This window comes from Schistocerca nitens, chromosome 2 (genome assembly GCF_023898315.1).
Source record: "Schistocerca nitens isolate TAMUIC-IGC-003100 chromosome 2, iqSchNite1.1, whole genome shotgun sequence".
In the NCBI taxonomy this organism is placed as follows: domain Eukaryota; kingdom Metazoa; phylum Arthropoda; class Insecta; order Orthoptera; family Acrididae; genus Schistocerca; species Schistocerca nitens.
The window spans coordinates 641507808-641534859 of NC_064615.1; the positions used below are offsets into that span (position 1 = coordinate 641507808).

Consider the following 27052-nt stretch of genomic DNA (forward strand, 5'->3'; position numbering starts at 1 on the left):
GAAACTTTCTCGTTGATTTCTGCTGTTCTAACTGTCCACACATCTTCCCGGGCTGTTCCACGTTTCACCATTCCTTTTGTTCTGAAGTTTGAACTACTTTATTATTATTGGGCAAGATGGGCCAGCCAACCAACATTTAACTGACAGAAAAATTTTCATAGCATATGCACTACCAAATGACCAGTTGCAACAAAGATGTCATAAACAAAGACACATTGTTCAGGCTCCATGGTTACTGAAATGACAACTAATAATGAACGAGGATAATGGAATATAGTCGAATTAAATCAGGTGATGCTGAGGGTATTAGATTAGGAGGGTATTAGATTAGGAAATAATACAATTAAAGTAGTAAATGAGTTTTGCTATTTGGGGAGCAAAATAACTAATTATGGTCTAAGTAAAGAGGATATAAAATGTAGACTGGAGATGGCAAGGAAAGTGTTTCTGAAGAAGAGAAAATTGTTAACAGCGAGTATAGATTTAAGTGTCAGGAAGTCTTTTCTGAAAGTATAATTATGGAATGTAGCCATGTATGGAAGTGAAACGTGGATGATAAATAGTTTAGACAAAAAGAGAATAGAAGCTTTCGAAATGTGGTGCTACAGAAGGATGCTGAAGATTAGATGGGTAGATCACATAACTAATGAGGAGGTACTGAATAGAATTGGGGAGAAGAGAAATTTGTGGCACAACTTGATTAGAAGAAGGGATCGATTGGTAGGACATATTCTGAGGCATCAAGGAATCACCAATTTAGTATTGGAGGGCAGCGCGGAGGGTAAAAATTGTAGAGGGAGACCAAGAGGTGAATACACTAAACAGATTCAGAAGGATGTCGTTTGCAGTAGGTACTGGGAAATGACAAAAGCTTGCACAGGATAGAGTAGCATGGAGAGCTGCATCAAACCAGCCTCTGGACTGAAGTCCACAACACAACGAATATATATCAGCCAATGCACATGCAGTAGTTCCCCCACCACATAAGTTATGGCAGACACTAAAACATAACACCTCCCTGCTGGGCCCTTTACTTTGCAACTTCGGATATAGATTTAAAAAATGTGTGTGTCGGAAATCATCCCAACCCTTGGGGTGATTCCAGACATTTTATTTGTCTGTCTCAGGCAAATAAAAGTGCAATTAGACCGTCTGTTTTTAGGCTATTTTATTCGTTACACATATATCACCCTCTTCCCATTTCTGTAACAGGCAATAGAGTCTAACCTGAACTACACGAATTACAGCAAAAATAATCTCAAAACCATCCTAAATCACCCTGTTCAACAGTTCTGTATTGTATGTGTAAAAGTGAATCAATAATTAGCTTCATTATGCTTATACCTTTTGTTGAAATGGACTTCATCATAAGACAATGAAAATATTTTTAATTTTATTCGCTGTACTTTTTCACCAACCAAGATCATGCAATGGTAAGACATTGGAGCTGTATTTCGGAGAATGATGGTTCAAATCCCTATCCCGCCACCCACATTTGACTCAGTGCCACACCTATGCTTATTATCAAAAGGAGCATCATATAGCGTTTCAGATGAAATATGTGGCTGGATTGAGGATTTCTTGTTAGAGTGGATGCAGCATGTTATTCTGGATGGAGAGTCATCAACAGATGTGAAAATAATTTCAGGTGTACCCAAGGGAAGTGTGTTGGGTTCCTTGCTGTTCATGTTATATGTTAATGATCTTGCAGACAGTATTAATAGTAACCTCAGATTTTTTGCTGATGATACGATCAGTATACAGAGGAGCTTGCTTTCAAATCACTCATGTGACACACCCTGGAATATTGCTGAATTGTGTGGGACCTGTACCAAGTAAGACTAGCAGGGAATGTTGAACGTATACAGAGAAGGGCAGCACGAATGATCACAGGTTTGTTTGATCCATGGGGGAGTTTCACTGAGATGTTGAAAGAACTGAACTGACAGGCTATTGAAGATAGAGGGAATCTATCCCAAGAAAGTCAGCTGACAAAGTTTCAAAAACTGGACTTAAATGATTACTCTAGGAATATACTACAGCCCCCTAAATTGTCTAAATTTGGGGTAAAAGTCTGCCAAGACAGTGGATTTCAAGCATTGTTTGGCTATGTTTACAATAAAGTAGAATTGAAACAGTGCTGTTTCAATAGTTACAGCCTTAAATTTAGCCCTTTTTTTTGTGTGTGTGTGTGTGTGGGGGGGGGGGGGGGGGGGTTCACTGTGAACGTTGACTTGGGCTACAACACTGTACTTCTATGTTCACAAACCACCAAATGTAGTTACAAATGTATATAATGTATATAATCCATTGGAAAAAAGAAAACTGTAGTTGCTATTATATCTCAAAATATAAGTTTTGTTAATCAAATAGCAAAATGCTTGTCCCTCGTCTCAGTAATTTGGGTTGTTTTGTATTTTTGTGACTTGGGGTGACTCCTGCTCTGTTTCAATACAGGTCTCACAAAAATACAAAATTATAATTGGACGAGTTTAATTGTGGTGATCTGGCTGTAAATGTGCTGAAGTATATGTTCACAATTAAGTTAGCCAGGCAGTGAAACAGCCATGCCTTTTGCCCATAGTTTTCTGACTTCTGTTGAATGATGCTTCAAAAGCTAAGAGGAAAAGAAAAAGTACATGGATAGTAGTCTCACTTGCCCAGAGGTTTAAAGTATATTGTTGAGGTTTTGTGTCATTTACTTTCACTTTCATGCTAATGTTTTGAAAGAAAGCATTATGACCACCATTTATTTTGCTAAGATTTCCTTTGTTGACATATGATAAACATACTCAGAAAAAAGGGAATGCTACATACTATTTCAAACATTAAAAAGCTTTACCTTCTTAAATGTACTTGTTTTGTTGGTTGCGAATATGGGTAAATATAAATCAGATTTTTGTGTAACACATTACTTGTACATAGTTGCCACTAATTTATCACTACAACTTTAATGAGATCAGGAACATTGGTTAAAAAATATGAGCAAGATACATGGAAAGAAAATAGATATGACAATGCTGATGCTGGAACTGCTTTCTTTGACTTGACTTGTATTGACTTTGACTTCGACTTGACGGTCACTCCATTTTATTCTTATTTAAACCATACTCACTATAGTGATTCTTTTAAAAGATAGAAGCAGTGTAACAATTTTCTGCTGTAAAATGAGCTCTTTGTGTCATCAGCTTATTTTGTAGAGAGTAAATTACATTGAAAAACAAGTTTGTTTATGTAAAAGAACATGAAAAGTGAAAATGGAAACTGAAATTACAGTGTCAATGAGCTGCAAGGTAATTTAATGTACTTGCATAGCTTTTTGACACAAGTATTCTTTTGTTTTGAATTAAATAGAAAATATGTCATCAGTGATACAAAAAAATGGAGCAAAGATGCAAGAGAGGAAGGTGTTGAGTGTGTAATGAAATGAGAATTATAGGCAGCAGCAGAAGAAATTAGCACACAGTAAGAGTGTTTTTGTGCAACACCTACAGTATATGCTTTCAGTCACACAATGTTTTAAGTGTTGGTGCCAGAAGAATATGAGTAAGCAGATCAAGCGATTGAACACAACACTGTTTTCCTATATTTATATGGTAGATGATGTTATGCAAACAGCATGTTTTGTTAATGCTTATATGTTTGTCAGTTTGTTTCCATTAAATATTTAACCTTTATTTACTAACTAGTTATGTGGTGAGACAATAGAGTTTGATTCACTGCATCTTTTTCAAAATATTTAAATAAGTATTTTCAGTGAAAAGGAGTGCTGTGAGAAGGGGCTCAAACATATTTTGTTACTTCAAGTCTGTCTGTATCTACATCTATACTCTGCAAACCAAATGGTAGAGGATACTTTCCATTGTACCAGTTATTAGGGTTTCTTCTTGTTTCATTCACGTATGGAGTGCGGGAAGAATAATTATTTGAATGCCTCTCTGTTTGCAGTAATTATTCTGGTATTATTGTCATGACCCCTGTGTAATTATACTTAAGGGGTTGTAGTATATTCCTAAAGTAGTCATTTAAAGCTGATTCTTGAAACTTTGTTGATAGACTTTCTCAGGATAGTTTACGTTTATCTTCAAGTCTTCCAATACAGATCCTTCAGTATCTCTGTGACACTTTCCCGCAGATTAAACAAACCTGTGACCATTCTTGCTGCCCTTCTCTATATACGTTCAATATCCCCTGCGAGTCCTATCGGGTACAGGTCCCACACACCTGAGCGATATTCTAGAACTGGTAGCATGAGTGATTTGGAAGCAATCTTCTTTGTAGACTGATTGCACTTTGCTTTGTCTACAACTAAGTCTATGTGATCATTAGATTTCACATCCCTAGAAAGTGTTACACCCAGGTACTTGTATGAGTCGGCTGATTCTAACAGTGACTCGTTGATAGTACAGTCATAGAATAGTACATTGTTTTTCATGTTGTGTCATGCACAATTTTACATTTCAAACATTTAAATCAAGTTGCACCACTTTGAAATCTTATCAAGATCTGACTGAATATTTATGCAGTTTCTTTCAGATAGTACTTCATTATAGACAACTGCATGATCTGCAAAAAGGTTGAGGTTACTGTTAATATTGTCTGCTAGGTCACCAATATACAACATGGAGAGCAAGGGTCACAACACACTTCCTTGGGGGCTCATTTGAAGTTACTTCTACATCTGATGTTGACTCTCCATCCAAGATAACATGCTGTGTCCTCCCCATCAAAAAGTCCTCAATCCAGTCACAGACCTCACTCGAGACTCTATATGATCAATCTTTTGACAGTAAGTGAAGGTGTGGTTCTGAGTCAAATGCTTTTCAGAAATCAAGAAATACTGCATCTATCTGACTGTCTTGATCAAAAGCTTTCAGTGTGATGTGAGAGAAAAATGTAAGTTGGGTTTCACATGATCGATCCAGAATCCATGCTGGTTGGTATTGAGGATGTCATTCTGTTCAAGATACCTCATTATGTTTGAGCTCAGAGTATGTTCTAAGATTCTACAACAAATTGGTGTTAGGGATATTGGATGGTAGTTTTGTGGATCATTTCTACTACCCTCCTTGTAGACAGGTGTGATCAAGAACTGGGCACAGTTTTTTGTTAGAAGGATCTATGATAGAGTGTAGTTGGAAGAGGGGCTAACTCAGCCTCAAATTCAGTGTAGAATGTGACAGGGATTCCATTGGGCTCTGGAGCTTTGTTAAATTTGAACAATTTGAGCTGTTTCTCAATGTCACAGATACTAATGCTTGTTTCATTCATCTTTTCTGTGGTACGAGGATTGAATTAGGGTAGTTCTCCTGCATTTTCTTTTTTAAAGGAACATTTGAAAATGGAGTTAAGCATTTCAGCTTTTGCTTTGCTGCCATCAATTTCAGTTCCTGTCTCATTCACTTAAGGACTGAAGACTAACTTTGGTGTCACTAAAGCCTTTACATGCAACCAGAGCTTCTCTGGGTTCTGTGGAAGATCACTTGACAATATTCTGCTACAGTAGTCATTGAAGGCATCATGCATTGCTCTCTTGACAGCCAAATGAGTTTCATTCAGCATCTTTCTATCTATAACCCTATGATTTGTTTACACCTGTTGTGCAGTAATCTCTGTTCCTTTAGAAGTTTCTTTACAGTCACTGTATACCATGGAGGTTCCCTCCCATTATAAACTGCTACTGGGTGCATATTTATCCAGTGCATGGTCAACTATTCTTTTAAACTTGAGCCAGAGTTCCTCTACAAGCTCCTGCCCTATGCTGAAACTTTTCAAATTCCTCTGTGAGATATGACACTACTGATTTTTTATCTAGTTTATTGAACATGTGTATCTTTATGCTTGTTGTAATTGTCGTTTGTACTTTGGCAATCATTGCTGCCACAACTGCATCATGATCATTGATACCAGTTTCGATATGGACACCCTCAAAGGGGCCAGGTCTATTTGCTACCATTAGATCCTATATACACATATCAAAAAAAGTTTTTCATCACCTCGGTTCCGGAGTTCCGGAACCTGTACATCATTTCTGCCCATTTTATTGCTCATGAAAGCCAGTCACTGCATGTTATACCAGCATACAGCGAGACCCTCAGAGGTGGTGGTCCAGACTGCTGTACACACTGGTACCTCTAATACCCAGTAGCAATTCCTCTTGAATTGATTCATGCCTGTGTTCGTCATGGCATACTATCCACAAGTTCATCAAGGCACTGTTGGTCCACATTTTACCACTCCTCAACGGCGATTCAGCGTAGATCCCTCAGAGTGGTTGGTGGATCACATCGTCCATAAACAGCCCTTTTCGATCTATCCCAGGCATGTTCGATAGGGTTCATGTCTGGAGAACATGCTGGCCACTCTAGTAGAGCAGTGTCATTGTCCTGAAGGAAGTCATTCACAAGATGTGCACGATGGGGGCGCAAATTGTCATCCATGAAGATGAATGCCTTACTGATATGCTGCCAATATGGTTGCACTATCAGTTGGAGGATGGCATTCACATATTGCTTAGCCGTTACGGCGCCTTCCATGACCACCAGCGGCGTACATCGGCCCCACATAATGCCACCCCAAAACAGCAGGGGACCTCCACCTCGTTGCACACGCTGGACAGTGTGTCTAAGGTCTTCAGCCTGACTGGGTTGCCTCTAAACACTCTCCAACAATTGTCTGGTTGAAGGCGTTTGTGACACTCATTGGTGAAGAGAACGTGATGCCAATCCTGAGCGATCCATTCGGCATGTTTTTGGGCCCATCTGTACTGTGCTGCATGGTGTTGTGGTTGCAAAACTGGACCTCACTGTGGATGTCGGAAGTGCAGTTGCGCATCATGCAGCCTATTGCACACAGTTTGAGTCGTAACATGATGTCCTGTGGCTGCACGAAAAGCATTATTCAACATGGTGGCATTGCTGTGAGGGTTCCTCCGAGCCATGACCCGTAGGTAGCGGTCATCTGCTGCAGTAGTAGCCCTTGGGCGGCCTTAGCGAGGCTTGTCATCGACAGTTCCTGTCTCTCTGTATCTCCTCCATGTCGAACAACACTGCTTTAGTTCACTCCGAGACGCTTGGACACTTCCTGGCACAAAGTAACAATGCAGACATGATCAAACCGTGGTATTGACCGTCTAAGCATGTTGAACTACAGACAACGTGAGCCTTGTACTTCCTTCCTGGTGGAATGACTGGAACTGATTGGCTGTTGGACCCCATCCGTCTAATAGGCACTGCTGATGCATGGTTGTTTACATCTTTGGGTGGGTGTAGTGACATCTCTGAACAGTCTGTGTCTGTGATACAATATCCACAGTCAACGTCTATCTTCAGGAGTTCTGGGAACCGGAGTGATGCAAAACTTTTTTTGATGTGTGTATTTCCATCATGAGTGAGGTTCCTAACTATCTTCCCAAGATAGTTTTCAGAGAAGGCATTTAGTAAAGATTCACAGGATGTCTTGTCACACCAACCACTAACAAAACTGTAATTTTGCCAATTAATTATTGGATGATTAAAGTCTCCAACAATTATTACAGTATGGTGTGAGAAGTCAACTGAGGTTTTCTCTAAAGTTTTCTGTTACATCAGAAGATGAGTCTAATGGGTGATAGAAAGATCTAATTATCATTTTATGCCCACCCCTGGTACTGAGTCCTGTCCAAATAATCTCAGATGCAGCTTCAGCTTCTACCTCGGTGGATTTGAGTTTCTTGTCTGTTGTATGCTGTACAAAGGGCTTACTGAGGTACTATAAGACTTTAGACACTTTTTTTACTTTTATTATCCTCTCTCTATTTGTAAAAAAAAAAAAAAAAAAAAAAAAAAAAAAAAAAAAAAAAAAAAAAAAAACTGCAGACGGGTGTCATGGTTTGGATTCCATAATAAGCTGTGTGCCTCCATACAGCTAATTTACAAGTTGTAGACAGACGATAATATTCTAGGCCTTTGTGCAATAGGATTATGCCTAGTAGAGTGCTACAGTGTTCATTCCAATCTTTGGGTTGCTGATGACTTTAGGTTGTAGTATAAGTGATGTAGCTGTTCTAAGAGACAATTACTTTTATTTTCATACTGTCAGTGCTGCATGGGGTCTGCTTGTTAATGGACAAGTTTCTTATATGATACCGCATGTTGAATATCTTCTTTCCTCTGAACTTATATTTTAGTAATACTTAATACTGATGCATATTTCCCTAAAATATTTTACAGTGTGCTGCAGAGAAAGCTTGGCCAAACAATGTATTAAATAATTTGGGGAAATTCTTGTACAATATTATCCTCAAAGATATAAAAATTGATGTGAACGTTACAAAGACTAACAGCAAAACACGGTAAGTATTGAATTACTGTATTGAGTTAGCTCATAAAGTTTTATAATAATAATAATAATAATAATAATAATAATGTAAACAGATTAATGAACTTTTTTTCTGTTTACAAAGGCATCTCCTGCCAGCATTTTATTCACTTTTTCGCTATCATGGCCGTATTCTGAAAGAAGAAGTGAAACCACACCCAGTGTTGTCACGTCTGTTTCGTGGTGCTGCACAAGCCGATCTGGTGTTCGATGTAACAACTATTCCAATGCTGTGTCCACCAGTACCATGGACATCAGTGTCTTCTGGTGGCTACTTGGTAGCCAAAGCCAATGTTATACGGTATGTCGTCATGGCTTTATGTTTTCATTTGACAATTTAATTTTAAGAATTTTAGGGTTTATATTTTTTTGAAGAGGTCTGGGTTCACAGCATTTATGCAATTGTTGATTATCGTCATATTCTTGTGATTGTTGAAACTATTTATTGTTAATACAATTTCAACATTTTGCCATTTTCAACCATTCTGAAAGCAAACCTAGTCACTACATGATACACTCGCTGTCATTAAAATAAAAGAACAGAATGTTACAGCTGAAAGCATAAGTAGTTCTTACATGGGATGTTAAGCCTCACTTTGAAACATTAAGTTGTAACATGCTGGAACATAGCTTCCAGCTGTCTGAAAGCAAATACATATGGTGGTATAAGTGTTCCCTTAGCTTCCACAAACCATGTAAGCATCATCCATGTCGTGAGTACTAAAACAGTGTTTCATGTGATAACACTGCTTGCTTTCAGTATGCTTGAAAACAACAAAATGTTGAAACTGTAATCACAGTAAATATTTTCAGCAGCTGCAAGAGGAATGAGTACATTCACTATGTTTTCTGTGCTTGAAAATACCTGTTAAGTAATCCAATTGTTAATATGTTGTTGCATTGTAGTTACTGTTCAGAATATTCTGTAAAAATCATTACAGGATGCATCTAGCAGACACTGAGGTAGTACTGTCACTCAAGTGCCGACATTGAGGTAGTGCTGTCATATTTTGTAGAGAAAAACTCAAACTTAGTTGTCTTCTTTACAGTCCACTTTGAAAAAATAAAACCGGGCTGATAAAAGTGCACATGATACATCAAAACTCAAGAGTCCCGAGAAAAATATTTCACCAAGGTCACCACCCCATTCTAATATCTCTGTTCGCCATATGTCACAGACCATTTAGATTACCATTGGCACTGTACCACCACCATTGGATGCTCAAAGCCAGCAAGCAACATTCAGGCAGTTAGTCAAGGTATTCTCGTGTGGAGAGTGTTTACCTAGGATGAAAGAGACTCCCGATATATTTGCCATTGTCTGTCTTGATGAATAATACTGGATCACACTGCTCAAACATGCACTCTTAACTTCTCATACTGTAATTCACAGAGGATACCTATCTTCAGCTAGAGAAAGCATCACCCCTTCACTTCCAAATTATGTCAGAATTTTTTAGTGATGCCTGGCAGACTTGAGAGTGCTTGTGCCTCCACCACCTTAATTTTTTCCATTGCTGTCAGTGTTGTTTCTGTGACTGTATTACTTTTGTAAAATAAAGAAAAATCTGCCTTCAGTCACAAATCAGGATTTTTATTTTATACACATTGCATTTAGAGTCCTGTGAGCTCATCTTCAGTTGCTTGATCAATCTACATCATGTTTCAAATTTAGGTCACTGCTGGTCCGTTTCCAGTAGTGGTTATGTAGTTTTGAAGCACAATATGAAGAGACATATTTAGGTACATATATATACATTTTGCTTCACATCACATTCCTAAACAAAATTCAAAAAAGGGTGAAAACTAGTTTCCAGCAGGATCTCTCACACCATAATATTTGAGCATATCTAGGAGAAAGCTGTGAACTGCTTTGTCAAATGCCTTTGATAAATCAAAGAGAATACCAATTGCCAATATTTTGTCATTAAAATTTTATATAAAGTGATTCATGAATTGAAAAAAATGGCATTTTCTTTGCAGACAGCCTGTTGAAATCCAATTCCAGTCTTAATTTATGTATTTGTTGACTTGATTTTAGCTTTCCATCCAACTGGACCCAAAGGAATCTTACACACAATACATATTTAGTGTATCTCTATTAACAGCTATTTCTAATGCCTGCATGTGATTTATAATGGTAGAAAAAGGATAGATTGCTACTCACTGTAAAGATGAAATGTTGAGTTGCAGATGAATGCAACAAAAAGACTGTTACACATTTAGCTCTCAGCCAAAGCCATCTTCAGAAAAGAAAACACACAGAACCTATCTGAAACTCAACATGTCATCTTCACAGGGAGCTGCAATCTATTATTTTTCTAATATTGTTAATTTTCCAACCTGGAGTTTAAATTGTTTGATTTTGAATGTCATTTACATTTGTTTAACATTAACTAATTTGAATCCCTTTGTGATTAAGACTTAAAGTTACTGCTTTGAATGGGCTATATACCTACTCAGCTATCAGTAATGGGAAATCCAGGATGGAATGTAACAATACTGTGAAAAGATAGTTGCTACTCACCATATAGCAGAGATACTGAGTTGCAGATAGGCACACAAAAAGACTGTCAGAAAATGACACACATGACTGCAGTTTCTGGATGCTGAGCCACACAGCAAGCAACAGTGCATAATGGGAGATGGGACTGGGTGATGGGTCTAAGGAGGAGGCTGGGGCGGGGAAGGGGAGGGATGGTAGGGTAGGTGTGGGAAACAGTAAAGTGCTGCATGTGGCAGCGTACAGGGACGTGGTGAAGAGAGTGTAGGGCAGCTAGGTGCAGAAGAGAGGTTAGATGGCGCGGCGGGAAGGGGGGGGGTTGAGGGGGTTAGCAGAAAAGGAGGGAAGTAAAAAAAAAATGACTGAGTGTGGGTAGTGGAATACCACTGTGGGAGGGGTGGGAAGGATAGTGGGTAGAGCATTAGTCATTTCAGGACATTTCAAGGGGTAGTCGAAACTGTGGCAGAGAACGTGATTCAGTTGCTCAAGTCCTGGGTGTTACTGGGTCATGAGGAAATGCTCCTCTGTGTCTGTACATTGGGACGTCTGGAGGTGGTGGGAGACTGGAGAGATAAGGTATGTGAGATCTCTTTTTTTGTAGAAGCTTGGGAGGGTAATTCTAGTCTGTGAGACCCTTGGTGTATTCTGAGAGGGACCGCTCCTCACTACAGATGCAATGGCCAAGGGTGCCTAGGCTCTATGGACGGGACTTCTTGGTATGGAATGGGTGACAGCTGTCGAAGTGGAGGTATTTCTGGCAGTTAGTAGGTTTGATATGGAGCTGGGTATTGATTTAGTCATCTTTGATGTGGAGGAAGGCAGCTTGTTGGGTTTAGTAGGACCATGTGAAGCGAATGGGGATAAGATTTTGAGGTTCAGGAGGAATATGCATAGGGGGCCCTCACCCTCAATCCAGATCATGAAGATGTCATCAGTGAATCTGAACCAAGAGAGGGGTTTAGGATTCTGTGTGTTTAGGAAGAATTCCTCTAGATGGCCCATGAATAGGGGCATTGGGTGGTGCCATGCGAGTGCCCACAGCCATACCCTGCATTTGTTTGTAGGTAATGCCTTCAAAGGAGAAGTAATTGTGGGTGAGGATATAGTTGGTCATGATGAGCTGGAAGGGGGTTGTAGGTTTGGAATCTGTTGGACACTGGGAAAGGTAGTGTTCAATAGCGTAAGGTCCTGGGCATTAGAGATGTTGGTGTCAAGTGTAAAGGGAGGTGGCATCATTAGTGATGAGCAGGGCACTGTATGGTAAAGAGACAGAAACCGGTGGAGAATTAGCGGAGGAAATGGTTGGTACCTTCTATATAGGAGGGTGGGTGCTGGGTGATAGGTTGAAGGTGTTGGTTGAGAGCAAAGATTCTCTCAGTGGAGGCACAGTAACCAATGACAATGGGTCATCCAGGGTGGTTGGGTTGATTGAGTTTAGGAAGCATGTAGAAGGTGGGAGTGTGGGAGTAGAGAGGTGGATTCCAGGGAGAAGTTCTGGAATGGGCCTAAGGATTTGGGGATGGTTTGGAGATCCTGTTGGATTTCTTGAATGGAGTCACTGTGACCTGGTATGTTGGTGGGTGAATCTGACAGCTGGTGGAATCCTTCTGCCAGATTATCCTTGCAGTTCAAAACAACAGTGGTGGAGCCTTTATCAGCATGTAGTATTCTGAAGTTGGAATCAGTTTTTAGGTGGTGGATTGTGGTTCTGTCTGCGGATTTAAGGTTAGTTTGCATGTTGAATTTGGGGAGTGATGGTGCGGCAAGGTTTGAGGTTAAGAAATTCTGAAAAGTTATCAGGGGGTGATTTGGGGGGAGGGGGGGGGGCAGTGGGGTGGATCACAGTTGGATAGAGGAGTGAACTGAGTCAGGCAGGGCTCAACATTGGTCTTTGGTTGAGTCTTATTGGTAAAGTTTGTGGCAAAAAAGTGTTTGTACTGTAGGTACTGGGAGAAGGAGAGAAGGTCATTAACAAGTCATTTTTCCCCACTCCCAAATTCAATCATGGAGGACTGAATGCATGATTGAATTTGAGAGTGAGGCAAAAGGACTTGTTAAAGACCTTCTCTCCTTCTTCCGGTCCCTACATTGGAAACATTTTTTCGCCACCAACCCTACCAATCAGACTCAACCAAAGACAAATGTGGAAACCAGCGTGATTCAGTTCACTCCTCCATACATCCATGATCCAACTCCACACCACCCCCTGGTAACTTTCCAGGATTTCATAACCTCAAACCTCGCCTTACCACGATTCTCCAAATTCCTCAGCATTCAAACTAATCTTAAATCTTTGGACAGAACCTCATTCCACTACCTAAAAACTGATCCCAGCATTAGAATCCTACCTCCTGACGAAGTCTCCACCACTGTTGTTTTGAACTACAAGGAATACCAAGCAGAAGGACTCCACCACCTGTCAGATTCATCCACCTACAAACCTCACTGTCAAATTGGCATTTGTGGATGAAGAAATTGCACAGGAGTTTGTACCTGTAATGATGGCTGGAGCAAAAGTCATTTGATATACCAGTGCAGGTTTTAAATGAACAACCAAACGAGAAATGTGCCTGTTGTTAAACAACTGGATGATGTCAGAGTCAGAGGGTACCAAAGAGTTTCAAAATTAATAGAAAAACTGAAGGAAATATAACTTTCAGTCAGTAGACTGTAAATTCCTAAATAATATCAGATACAACACTGGTAGGCTCATAACATTATCATCTTTCTCAATTATTGAGGAAAGTAGCTAAAAGATTTTCACATATCACATTAGATTAGATTAGATTAGTTTTTCGTTCCATAGATCCGTGCTGAGGAGATCCTCGTGGATGTAGAACATGTCAATTTTTTTTAAAGCTGAAATAACAATACTAATAGTATGAATATATACAATACATCATTTGTTTCTATTAAAAAATTTGTCAATGGAGTAGAAGGAGTTGGCCACTAGTAAGTCTTTCAGGGTCCTTTTAAACTGATCTTTATTTGTAACTAAATTTTTTATGTTTGCTGGCAAATTATTGAAGATGAGTGTTCCTGAGTAGTGGACCCCTTTTTGAACTAAAGTAAGTGCTTTTAAGTCCTTGTGCAGATCATTTTTGTTCCTGATATTGTATGTATGAACTGAGCTGTTTGTTGGAAAAAAGAGATATATTATTTAGGACAAATTTCATTAAGGAGTAAATATACGGAGAGGCAGTAGTTAGTATACCCAGTTATTTGAAGAGGTTTTTACAGGACGTCCGTGAATTTACTCCACAAATAATACATATTACATGCTTTTGGACTCTGAAGCAAGAAAAGTGACAGAAGTTGAAAAACAGTATTTTTAGCTTATGCTACTGAAAAATACATGTGAAGTGCCCCAATGAGCATGAAAAATATAATGAAACAGTACTTATTTGAAATTTAAATGAAGCTTATACTATTTCAATATAAGTGTTATAGAACTAATTCTTTAAGTTGAGTTTTCTCAAGTGTTGCATTTTTTAGTTGTGTCACTGTTCATGCTGGTGTGTGAGACTTATCACAAACCATTTGTAAATGGTGGCCAGTTTAGAAGCCTCCTCTATTTAAAACAGTTTTGGTTTGTCATAACTAGAGAGGCTAACTGCATGAGTATAATCAGCTTTAAGATGTTATTTGCTAGTGGCATGTAAATTGTCAATAGCTTGGGTGTTTTCAGAACCATTGTTGAAGTACAGCATTCTAAGATCTGTTTGATAATATATCCACTAACCTGCACATCTGGGACTGTATGACCACTTTCCATTCTTTTACTGGTTCTAGAGCCATATGTTTCCATTTTAATGTATCTATTCAATTTCAGTGATTTCTAAGTAATGTTCAAATAAGTGTAAAATTTCTTCTAATGTTGTACTTGTTCTTTTATTTTCATTGTAGATATTAGATATTTATCCTTTTTACTTATGTTGACAGTATTTTATGGAAGATACTAAGTATTTCCTGTTAAATGTTTCTATGATCCACACATCAGTCTGCTATAGATTTTCCTTAGTTTATGTTTTGTTCCATCCAGTAACTTCAATTATTGTTATACATTACGATAAAAAGATCCGATGAAAATGTTGGAAATGACTGGAATATGTGGCCAGATTTGTAGCTAGGGCACCCACAGTTATGAGTTATCATCTTGGGTATAATCATAATAAACTGCTTTAGCAGTATTTAGTCCTTTATTTTTAGCTCGCTACCAGTTTCAAAGCACTAAAACTATACCTTCAGGTGAACATCTGAGTAACAACATAACCAGAAGGAAAAACGACCTAGAGGTGGCCACTGATATGATAACTTTCTAAAATTATTTTAAGATTTTTAAAAAATTGTTAAGCATCTATTAAGAACCTTTTACATGAGAAAATTAAAATATTTGTACTCACATAACTAAAACATTACATCTGAAAAAACTTAGAATTTTGTACCCAACATTCATTGCCTGTCAGAATGATAACATTGCTAAAAGGCTGTATGTCAGTGAATAAAAACAGGCAGCTTCCAATCCAGTATGTTGGATGAGTCCTAAACAAATGATACCATAGTGATTCATTGGTAAGGTGAAAATAAGTGAAACACCATTAAGACTTGATTTGTGGCTAGCATGGAAAACGGAAAAGTAGAACCTGAAAACAGCACTTATCACATCTCCGGTCTACACGCAGTCACGAACAGGGGGAGGAGACAGATGAATCATGAATGATAACAAGGAATATTGGGCTAAGAAATACAAAAACCTTTTTGAAAAATAATCTGTATAGAACAGGGACAGTTGCCATATATTTTGTTTTCTGACTGCTTAAGTTAGTTGACGTAATACTCTGTGTACGTCCTTTACCTGGTCGCTGGTTCTCCTTTTTTCCTCCTGGGCCTTTTCATTTTCCTCACCCTTCCCCCTCCCCACCTCACCAACCCACTTCCTACATATCACCCTTATTACCTTAGGTATTGCACTTCATCCTTTTAAGCATCTTTTTGAAAATTTTTTCTAGTTCTCTCTTTACTCAAAAAGTATCAAAATTTCACTACATTCATGGATCCTTTTGATTATAAAAAACGTAAAGAAGTTTTGAAAGAGTTTTACAAAACAGTAATTTTCAGTATTTTAAAGTTCTAAATTATTTAAAATTTTAAGGTTTTGTCAGTGGACATTGCTAGAAGATACATTTTGTTGCCTAAGTATATACATCTGCTGTCCCGCTTTTAAGTAATTAAATGTTCAAGAGTTCCTTTAAGCTAGCATAACTTATTGGCGTTATTAAGAAAATATAAGTTTTTGTGCTTTTTATTCCAATATTCCTTGTTCTCTTTCACCATTCATGTGTCCCCCAAAAGACCACTGATCATTCGGTAGAGCCCATGCTGCATCAGTGCATTTGCATGTCATCTACAGGTGAGCTGTTTGCTTTCTTCGCGTCTCAAAGACACAACAGCAGCCATGGCCCCTGTTTGCCATTGCATATAAACTAGAGAAGCAGTAACTGCGGTGTTCAGATTGTGCTTTTCCATCAGTAGCTATTTATTTGGAGTGTGGTCCAAGTAGGACATTCTCCATTTTGTTGCAACCACTTCATGGTTTTTCATGCTAGCCACAAATCAAGTCTTAATAGTGTTTCATTTATTTTCCCCTTACCAATGAATCACTATGGTATAATTTGTTTAGGACTTGTCCACCACATTGGATTGGAATCCAGTTGTTTTTTATTCAATGACATACCACCTTGCAGCAGTGTTTTGTTCTAATGGGCGATGAATGCTGGGTACAAAGTTCCAAGCTTTTTCAGCTCTAATGTTTCTGTTATGTGGGTACAAATATTTCAATTTTCTCGTTGGTTTTATTAGCTTTTTAAATTTTTAAAAAAATTTTAATGTATTATTAGAAAGTTATCATATCAGTGGATGTGTCGGGGTGTTATTTCTTCTGGTTTTATTGTTACACAGATGTTCACCTGAAGATTTGGCTTTTAATGCCATGAAACCAGTAGTGATCTAAAAATAAAGACCTAAATACAGCTGAAGCGGTTTATTAGTACTCAAGATGACTAGGATATGATACATAATATTTTTATCAGACTGAGTATTAATCATAATTAGTGGGAGCAAGCAGTCTCTTATCAAAAGCATTCAGATGTGAACCATTCCACGTTATGGTGTCAGTCTGTTTCACATGGAGAAATTTCCACACTGCTTTCTTGGGCGAGTTTATAATGGAGCTTGCTCTTCGATACATTTTCTGAACTGCTATTGCAGGACTTAGAAGAAAAAGGGCAGCTGATACATATCTATAGTTAAAAGGTATCTCAGTTGTGGTATTATACACACTTCTCAAAATCTTATATATGAAAATTAATTTGATTGTCTCTTTTAGGTTAGCTCAAGAGACATGTCAACAATGGCAGAGGCTTGAAGAATCACCACCCCAGCAGTTGTTTCCAGCATTGGATTCTCTTAGTCAGTTGGGTTCCATACCATGGACGGTTAACAAATCGGTATGTACAGAAGCGTTGGTATTATTTTGAAAATGTTTTGTTTTTTGCCTTAATTTATTTGCATTCATTGTCTACCGTATTTTTCTCCATCATGTTGGAATATCTTTGCAGTTAAGATTGGGTAGAATTCCTTGATTAGTTCTTTATTATGAAAGCTTAATTATGTGGAAAAAGTTCAATACTAGTTTTAACTTTAAAGGGTATATAGTGACTGTACTGGCGGAACATGTGTTGTAATATTTTAAAATATATGCTAACAGAGAAGTACACATCAGCATTCCTCTTTCCAAATATTGATTTTATTTAGTGTTCCACAAATAACAAATTCATCTGTTTCTTCTCAATGTATTAAAATGAGTTAGGCCTAATACCTGCTTGCATTATTAGCAAATGAAAATATCCACTTCCACCACTTTAATCTAGAACATGTTCAAGCATAGTAACATTATCTCAGAATTAAGGTTTTCAACATGAAAATAGCTTGAACATTAGAAGCTACTAACATCATACATCATAAAAGAGGAGGTGCTCAGCTCCCTCTGGAATTTAGAGTACTGAGTTTTTATTCATTATAAAATTCTCATACAATTCTAGAAGTGATTTACTATGATTCCGCAATAGCTCTCTTTTAGCCAGTTGTAGCTCTACTGCAGATGAAATGAAGCCAGAAAAAAACACTCTTGTTTGTCATGGCACCATCCTTGATTGCCTTCTTTGAAGTATTGTTGTCAAGTTGGGAACAAGGCATATCCCAGTTGTTGTGAAATCAAATTCTTCATCATAGTCTTTTTGACATAATGAGCAATGGTTAAATGCAACACTTCCTGGGGCATTGTTTGGTTTCATATAATACCACATGCAGTACCGTCCACACCGTGCTATGTCTTAACGATCACTTAACAGCAGCTTTGTTGTCTTCATCATGAGCTTGATGTTACTGTGCTGTAAACATCCAGAAAGTGTAATCTGTACGAGGAAGCTTGGTGAGTTAGTTTAGTGTATTACATCTATTTAAGAACAAGGAAACACCTCTTCCAGGACCAGACATTCAGACTCAAAATCAGGCTGATCCTGTGGTCTTCAGTGGGCTAAAGCTGGAAATGATGAACAATCATATTCTTCAGGGCTAGCTGGCATGGCCCAGCAGGAGTCAGCAACTGGTGCCATTGATAGTAAAAATGATGTATACCAACAACGTGAGAAGGCGATAAAGCTGTCAGCTTTACACTCTCTGGACAGTACATCTACAGTGCTTTCACTTTTCTAAAAACATTAACTTCTGACACACATCTTCCAATGTTCTTAATTTGGTTTTGAGTGACAAAAATTGTTAGTTGTGTTTCATGGATTTTCTTAAATCACAGTACTGATTAAGTTCACTCTGCTATTTTCTACATGTATGTAACATCTGGATATCCACTGAATGGCTACCAGTATTCCCTTATTAAACTATTATCAAGAAATTTAGTTTGCTGTGACGTATGTATCGGATAATTTACAACTCGGCAAAGATGAGTGTTGCCTGAGCCAAAGTGACTCCATTGTCATTGTCATAATCACATCCCAGCAAATAGAATATGGAGATCTATATCACAGTATTTGTATAGACTGGTAAACCTTCATGCACTGAAATGCACACAGATGTTTATTAAACAATTAATTGGTTACCAGGCTGGAATACAATAGTGCCTTGTAACACAAATATGGTTCTCCAGTGGCCAGAGCAACATTTAGCTTCATCAGGTAATACATTCCATTCTATACTGAATTTTCCTCCTCTTTTAGAGAGAGAATGATATTAGAAATATTTTAAAAAGGAGGGGGGGGGAATTAAGTTAGCAGTAACAATGAATGAAAGGAAATGACAGTGCAGTATCAGTGGGAACTTCTGGAAGTGAAGTTACACAAAAATCAGTAACTTCAATGTCTGGCATATTAAGATCATGAGTAGAACCAAGTTTTGACATTGTTGTTTATGTTCATAATGATACAGTGTCTATCAAACAGAAAGGAAATACAAGTTGCACATGTTTTTGGGCATGGTCTGGTATTTAGTGGTGATAAGAATTTTGCAGCCAAGATTGTGTGTGGAAATATTTTTTTACTTCCTCAATGATCACTTTTGATAGGGGCTAGCTGTCATCTCCAGATCTTCTGGAAATAATATTATGGTTGTGCAAATCATGCACAGTAATATTATTTCCAGAAGATCTGAATATGACAGCTGGAATCTGTTGAAACTGAACTGGTCACTGAGAATATAAAAATGTCAGCGTACAAAAACTCTGATGTGTCAAAAAGTGAAGTACTGAGAAACTGCTGGATCCCATAAGAAAACTAAAGCTATGTAAATTATAATTTCTGAAACCATGGGGTCTTTCACCATGCCTGTTCATTTCAGTATACACTGTGGCCAACATACTTGGCATATTTGAAATGAGGTCTATGTAAATTTTGCATACTGTTTCCACAAAACATGGGAAGAGATTGTAAAGAGGCATTTATTGCCACTGTATTCGTAAAAGTTTCTCATGGAACTGTATGCACTCATGAATAATCTCAGTGGCACCAATTTTGAAATATTGAAGCCAACAGTGTATCACTAACAGAAGGTGAACCAGGTGGAGAATTTCTCTCAAGATGGTAATGCTAATCCAAGATATGGCATACCAACTGAACAGTGCTTGCACTCACTCCAGAGCTGTTGTGTCTCTTGTAGCATAAAGCAAATATTCTTCAATATGTGTGGCTTTTTAATTCATTTAACGGCTGTTTAGTTGGATTTATTAAAAATAAATATCATTGTACAAGATATAAACTTCTTACCTAAGCTGTTAATCTTTTGAATCTGTTTGGCCATTTGTCCATTTTTGCAGAACACTGATACGAGGTCTGTTTTCTAAAAATTCTGGAACATTCATAATTTCGTGCCAGTGGCATGTTAGAGCAAAATGTGGTTGGCATCCCTGTACATGCCTATGTTAAGTGTGTAATTGCTGGAAGTTTCATTGTTGCATGTCTTTGTTATTGTTAAGTGCTGTGTTGAGTAGAATGTTGCATTGCACAGTTTGCAAATTCAAGGTAGCGGAGTTAGAAGAGCAACATGTGTGCAGTAAATTTTGCATGAAACTCAAGAAAACCCTTACAGTGACACACCAAATAGCCTATAGTGATGAGTGCTTAGGCTGTATTCAGTGTTGATTGGTTTACACCATTTAAAAATGGCCAGACAGAAGCCAAAGATGACCCTCATTCAGGAAGCCATTCGACATCTACCGACGATGCTCACATCAGGAATGTCAACAAAATTGTGTATGACAGTTGAAGAGTGGCTGCCCAAGAGATTACAGAAGAATGTACCATTTCAGTTGGATCATGTCATGAAATCCTGACACAGCATCTTGAAATGCATCATGTTGGCAACACATTTGTCCCAGGCTCATGAGTCAAGATCAGAAAGAACTTCGCCTCACAATCTGTGAAGAGCTTTTGGATTGCACAAATGAGAATGAGATTTTCCTTAAGAGGATCATAACTGGTGATTAGACGTGGTTCCATGGTTATGATGTTGAGACTAAGGTGCAGTCTTCACAATGGGTTGGGGAAGGTTCTCCAAGATCAAAAAGAGCTTGTTGGGTCATGTCAAACGTCAAATCCATGCTAATAGTTTTCTTAGACTTAGAAGGATTAGTTCATCATGAATTCGTGCCACAGGGACAAAGTTAATCGCTGGTAGTATTGGGATGTGTTGCAACGCCTGAGAGAAAATGTGAGAAGGAAACTGCATGAAATGTTGCGGGACAATTCATGGCTCTTCCGTCATGATAATGCACCCACACATTCATCCATGTTTGGTGCACGGCTATTGCATAAAAAACAAAATCACTGTACTGCCTCATCCTCCACACTTTCCAGACCTGGCCACTGCGGACATTTTTTATTTTCAAGGCCAAAAACCCCATTGAAAGGACAAAGACTTACAATGATAGGCAAGATAAAAGAAAATTTGTGGATGTCACTTCACACAATCCAGCAAGAGGCATACCAAGACTGCTTCCACAAGTGGAAATGGCATTGGGAGTGGTGTATCAATTGTGGAGGAGAGAGTTTCAAAGGAGACCATGCACAATAATTAAAAGGTAAGCATAAAAGAATTTTTGGACAAAGTTCTGGAATTTTGTGAACAGCCCTTGTAGATACTCTGTTTCTGCTGCACTTAAAACTGAGCATCTGCAACCAGTGTTCTGCAAAAATGGACACAAGGCCAAACAAATTCAAAAGTCCTCATTATCCAGCCACTGTGTCACAATATCTAGTAGAAAAACAAGGTGAAGCAGAGACTGTGGTTTATCTGCCCTTTGCAGGATCTATTTCTGCCAAAATGTGCAGGACTTACAAGAAGCATAACATCAAGTGTTTGTTCTGTTCACCTACAAATGTAAGAGGAAAAGTGAAATGTCCTGGGACTATGGAAACCTGTAATTTATAAGATACTTTGGCAGTATTACTTATTGTACATTGGCCAAACAACTAGGACAGTGGACATCAGATACAAAGAACATCAGAGGCACAACTTTCTAAGACAGATAAGTAAGTCAGCCATTTCTAGAATGAAATTGTCACTCCACTGTAGAGTGAAAATTTCATTCTAGAAACATCCCCCAGGCTGTGGCTAAACCATGTCTCCGCATTATCCTTTCTTCCAGGAGTGCTAATTCTGCAAGGTTCACAGGAGAGCTTCTGTGAAGTTTGGGAGGTAGGAGACGAGGTACTGGCGGAATTAAAGCTGTGAGGACGGGGCATGAGTCATGCTTGGGTAGCTCAGTCGGTAGAGCACTTGCCCACAAAAGGCAAAGGTCCTGAGTTCAAGTCTTGGTCCAACACACAGTTTTAATCTGCCAGGAAGTTTCAAGTCAGCCATTGCCAAGCACTGTCTTGGAACGAAATTATTCCACAAACTATGGTAAAACAAAGGTTCTGGCACAGACCCCTAGATAATGGACAGTGTTACAACAGGGTATAAATGTCTCGGGAAATCTGAGAAAAACACAGGAATTTTTTCATTCACAAAAATGCGGAAAAAGCCTGAAATTTTTTTAGAATTCCAGGTTTTTTTTTATTGTTTTATTTTTCAATTAAATTTTTGTAATTTTGGCTGGTAAGTACTGATACTCAAACGAAGAATTTTACTTTAACCTGCTATGGCAAAATAATACTATAGCAATAAAACATAAACGAGAGAATAACACCAAATTAAAACTTTAGCTGCCAAGAAAACCCACCATTTACAACAAAACACAGTGCACCCACAAGCATCTGCCGGCAGCAGAACGTGTCAAATGCTTTAGGACAAAAACTGTACAATATTTAGTAACAACAAACTGCTTTCAATGTGCATGAAGTTACAAATGTTTACATGTCTAACAGGTTGTGGGAAAATATTGAAAATGGTGGTTTTAGAAGTTTTACTTCAAAAGTAAATTTCCTTTTACTCAAGATGAATTAGGTTACAAGTGAGAATGTGCAATGAATTCCTTAAATCACAAAGTGGTTGACTACCATACAAAACTTAACACTTCAGGAACCAGCCATTGAGAAAAATTTTGGGCCTAGAAGACAAGCTGTTTAAGCCATTATTTAAAATTTTATTGGTACATTTTTGTTTTATATATCAGAAGGACTTGTTGTTGTTGTTGTGTTCTTCAGTACAAAGACTGGTTTGATGTAGCTCTCTGTGCTACTCTATCCTGTGCAAGCCTCTTCATCTCTGAGTAACTACTGCAACCTACATCCTTCTGAATCTGCTTAGTGTATTTATCTCTTAGTCTCCATCTTTGATTTTTACCCCTCCACTCTTCCCTCCAATACTAAATTGGTGATCCCTTGATGCCTCAGAAAGTGCCCTACCAACCGATTCCTTCTTCTAGTGAAGTTTTACCACAAATTCCTCTTCTCCCCAATTCTATTCAGTACGTCTTCATTAGTTACATGATCTACCCGTCTAATCTTCAGCACCACATTTCAAAAGCTACCATTCGATTCTTGTCTAAACTGTTTACTGTCCATGTTTCACATCCATACGTGACTACCCTCCATACAAATACTTTCAGAAAAGATTTCCTGACACTTAAATCTATACTCGATGTCAACAAATTTCTCTTCTTCAGAAACATTTTCCTTGCCATCACCAATCTACGTTTTATGTCCTCTTTGCTTTGTCCATTATTAGTTATTTTGCTGCCCAAGTAGCAAAACCGATCTACTACTTTAAGTTTCTCGTTTTCTAACCTAGTCCCCTCAGCATCACCTGATGTAATTCGACTACATTCTATCATCCTCATTTCGCTTTTGTTGATGTTCATCTTATATCCGCCTTTCAAGACACCGTCCATTCTGTTCAACTGCTCTTCCAAATCCTTTGCTGTCTCTGACAGAATTACAATGTCATCAGCAAATCTCAAGGTTCTTATTTCTTCTCCATAGATTTTAATTCCTGCTCCAAATTTTTCTTATATTTCCTTTACTGCCTGCTCAATATACAGATTGAATAACATTGGGAATAGGCTACGACCCTGTCTCACTCCCTTTTCAATCACTGCTTCCCTTTCGTGTCCCTCAACTCTTATAACTGCTATCTGGTTTCTGTACAAACTGTAAGTAGCCTTTTGCTCCCTGTATTTTACCCCTACCACATTCAGGATTTGAAAGAGAGAATTCTAGTTAACATTGTTAAAAGCTTTCTCTAAATCTACAAATGCTATAAACGTAGGTTTGCCTTTTCTTAACCTATCTTCTACAGTAAGTCGTAGGGTCAGTATTACCTCGTGTGTTCCTATCTTTCTCCAGAATCCAAACTGATCTTCCCAAAGGTCAGCTTCTACAAGTTTTTTCATTCATCTGTAAAGAACTCATGTTGGTATTTTGGAGCCGTGATTTATTAAACTGATAGTTCAGTAATTATCATGCCTGTCAGTATCTGTTTTCTTTGGAATTAGAATTATTATATTCTTCTTGAAGTCTGAGGGTATTTTGCTTGTTTCCTACATCTTGCTCACCAAATAGGAGAGTTTTGTCATGGCTGGCTCTTCCAAGGCTATCAGTAGTTCTAACAAAACTTTGTCTACTCCCGGGGCCTTGTTTTGACTTAGGTCTTTCAGTGCTCTGTCAAATACTTCACACAGTATCACATCTCCCATTTCATCTTCATATGCGTCCTCTTCCATTTCCATAATATTGCTCTCCAGTACATCGCCCTTGTATAGACCCTCTGTGTACTCCTTCCACCTTTCTGGTTTCCCTTCTTTGCTTAGGACTGGTTTTCCATCTCAGCTCTTCATATTCATACAGGTGGTTCTCTGTTCTCCAAAGATCTCTTTAATTTTCCTGTAGGCAGCATCTATCTTACCCCTAGTGATATATGCCTATACATCCTAACACTTATCCTCTAGCCATCCCCACTTAGCCATTTTGCACTTTCTGTTGATCTCATTTTTGAGGTGTTTGTATTCCTTATCACCTGCTCCATTTACTGCATTTATATATTTTCTCCTTTCATCAATTAAATTCAGTATCTCATGAATTACCCAAGGATTTCTACTAGCCCTCGTCTTTTTACCTACTTGATCCTCTGCTGCCTTCACTGTTTCATTTCTCAAAACTACCTGTTCTTCTTCTACGGCAGTCCTTTCCCCTGTTCTTGTCAATTGTTCCCTAATGCTCCCTCTGAAACTCTCTACAACCTCTGGTTCTTTCAGTTTATCCAGATCCCATCTCCTTAAATTCTTACTTTATTGCAGTCTTTTCAGTTTTAATCTACATTTCATAAACAATAAATTGTGGTCAGAGTCCACATCTACCCATGGAAATGTCTTACAATTTAAAACCTGGTTTCTAATCCTCTGTCTGAATAATCTGTATGAATCCTTCCAGTGTCTCCTGGTCTCTTCCATGTATACAACTTGCTTCATGATTCTTAAACCAAGTGTTAGCTATGATTAAGCAATGCTTTGTGCAAACTTCTACCAGGTGGCTTTCTCTTTCATTCCTTAGCCCTAGTCCATATTCTCCTACTACTTTTCCTGCACTTCCTTTTCCTAATATCAAATTCCAGGCCCCCACGACTATTAACTTACCATCTCCCTTAATTATCTGAATAATTTCTTTTATTTCATCACACATTTCTGCAATCTCTTCATTATCTGCAGAGCTAGTTGGCATGTAAACTTATACTACTGTGGTAGGCACGGGCTTCATGTCTATCTTGGCTACAGTGATGTGTTCACTATATTGTTCATAGTAGCTTATCTGCATTCCTGTTTTTTAATTCATTATTAACCATGACTCCCCCGCCATGAACCATGGACCTTACTGTTGATGGGAAAGCTTGTGTGCCTCAGCAATATAGATAGCCATACTGTAGGTGCAACCACAAGGGAGGGGTATGTGTTGAGAGGCCAGACAAACATGTGGTTTCTGAAGAGGGGGCAGCAGCCTTTTCAGTAGTTGCAGGGGCAACAGTCTGGTTGATTGATTGAACTGGCCTGGCAACATCAACCAAAACAACATTGCTGTGCTGGTACTGAAAGGAAGTGGAAACTACAGCCATAATTTTTACTGAGGGAATGCCACTTTATTATATGGTTAAATGATGATGGTGTCCTCTCAGGTAAAGTACACTGAAGAGCCAAACAAACTGGTACACTTGCCTAATATTGTCTAGTGCCCCTGCAAGCATGCAGAAGTGCTGCAACATGACATGGCGTGGACTCGACTACTGTCTGAAGTAGTGCTGGAGGGAACTGATACCATGAATCCTGCAGGGTTATCCATTAATATGTAAGAGTGCGAGGGGGTAGAGATCTCTTCTAAACAGCACATTGCAAGGCATCCCAGATATGCTCAATAATGTTCATCTCTGAGGAGTTAGGTGGCCAGCAGAAGTGTTTAATCTGGGAAGAGTGTTCCTGGAGCCACTCTGTAGCAATTCTGGATGTGTGGTCCATGGCGTTATCCTGCTAGAATGCATAATGGACATGAATGGATGCAGGTGATCAGACAGGATGCTTACACACATGTCACCTGTCAGAGTTGTATCTGTATGTGTCAGGGGTCCCATATCACTCCAACTGCACACACCCCACACATATTATAGAGCCTCCACGAGATGGAATAGTCCCCTGCTGACATGCAGGGTCCATGGATCCATGAGGTTGTTTCCATACCCGTACTTGTCCCTCTGTTCGATGCAAATTGAAACCAGACTCATTCAACAAGGCAATATGTTTCCAGTCATCAACAGTCCAATGTCAGTGTTGACAGGCCCAGGGGAGGTGTAAAGACTTGTGTCATGCAGTCATCAAGAGTACACGAGTTGGCCTTCCACTCCCAAAGCCCATATCGATGATGTTTCATCGAACAGTTCGCACACTGACACTTCTTGATGGCCCAGCATTGAAATCTGCATCGAATTGTGGAAGGGTTGCACTTCTGTCAAATTGAACAATTCTCTTCAATTGTCATTGGTCCCATTCATGCAGTATCTTTTTCTGGTCACAGTGATGTTGGCGATTTGATGTTTTACCGGATTCCTGATATTCATGGTAAATTCATGAAATGGTTGTATGGGAAAATCCACACTTCATTGCTAGCTAGGAGATGCTGTGTCCTGTCGGCCATGCGGCAACTA

General features: G+C 38.6%; 1 protein-coding gene across 1 annotated transcript in view; it reads left to right on the forward strand.

The window, feature by feature from the left end:
- Window positions 1-27052, forward strand: part of LOC126236756 (DNA-directed RNA polymerase, mitochondrial) — a 295970-nt gene that overhangs the window by 157021 nt on the left and 111897 nt on the right. Inside the window, exons 12-14 of the mRNA XM_049946296.1 lie at window positions 8211-8332; window positions 8444-8659; window positions 17247-17367. Of these exons, the coding sequence (XP_049802253.1) occupies window positions 8211-8332; window positions 8444-8659; window positions 17247-17367 (459 nt within the window). The remainder of the gene's footprint in view (window positions 1-8210; window positions 8333-8443; window positions 8660-17246; window positions 17368-27052) is intronic.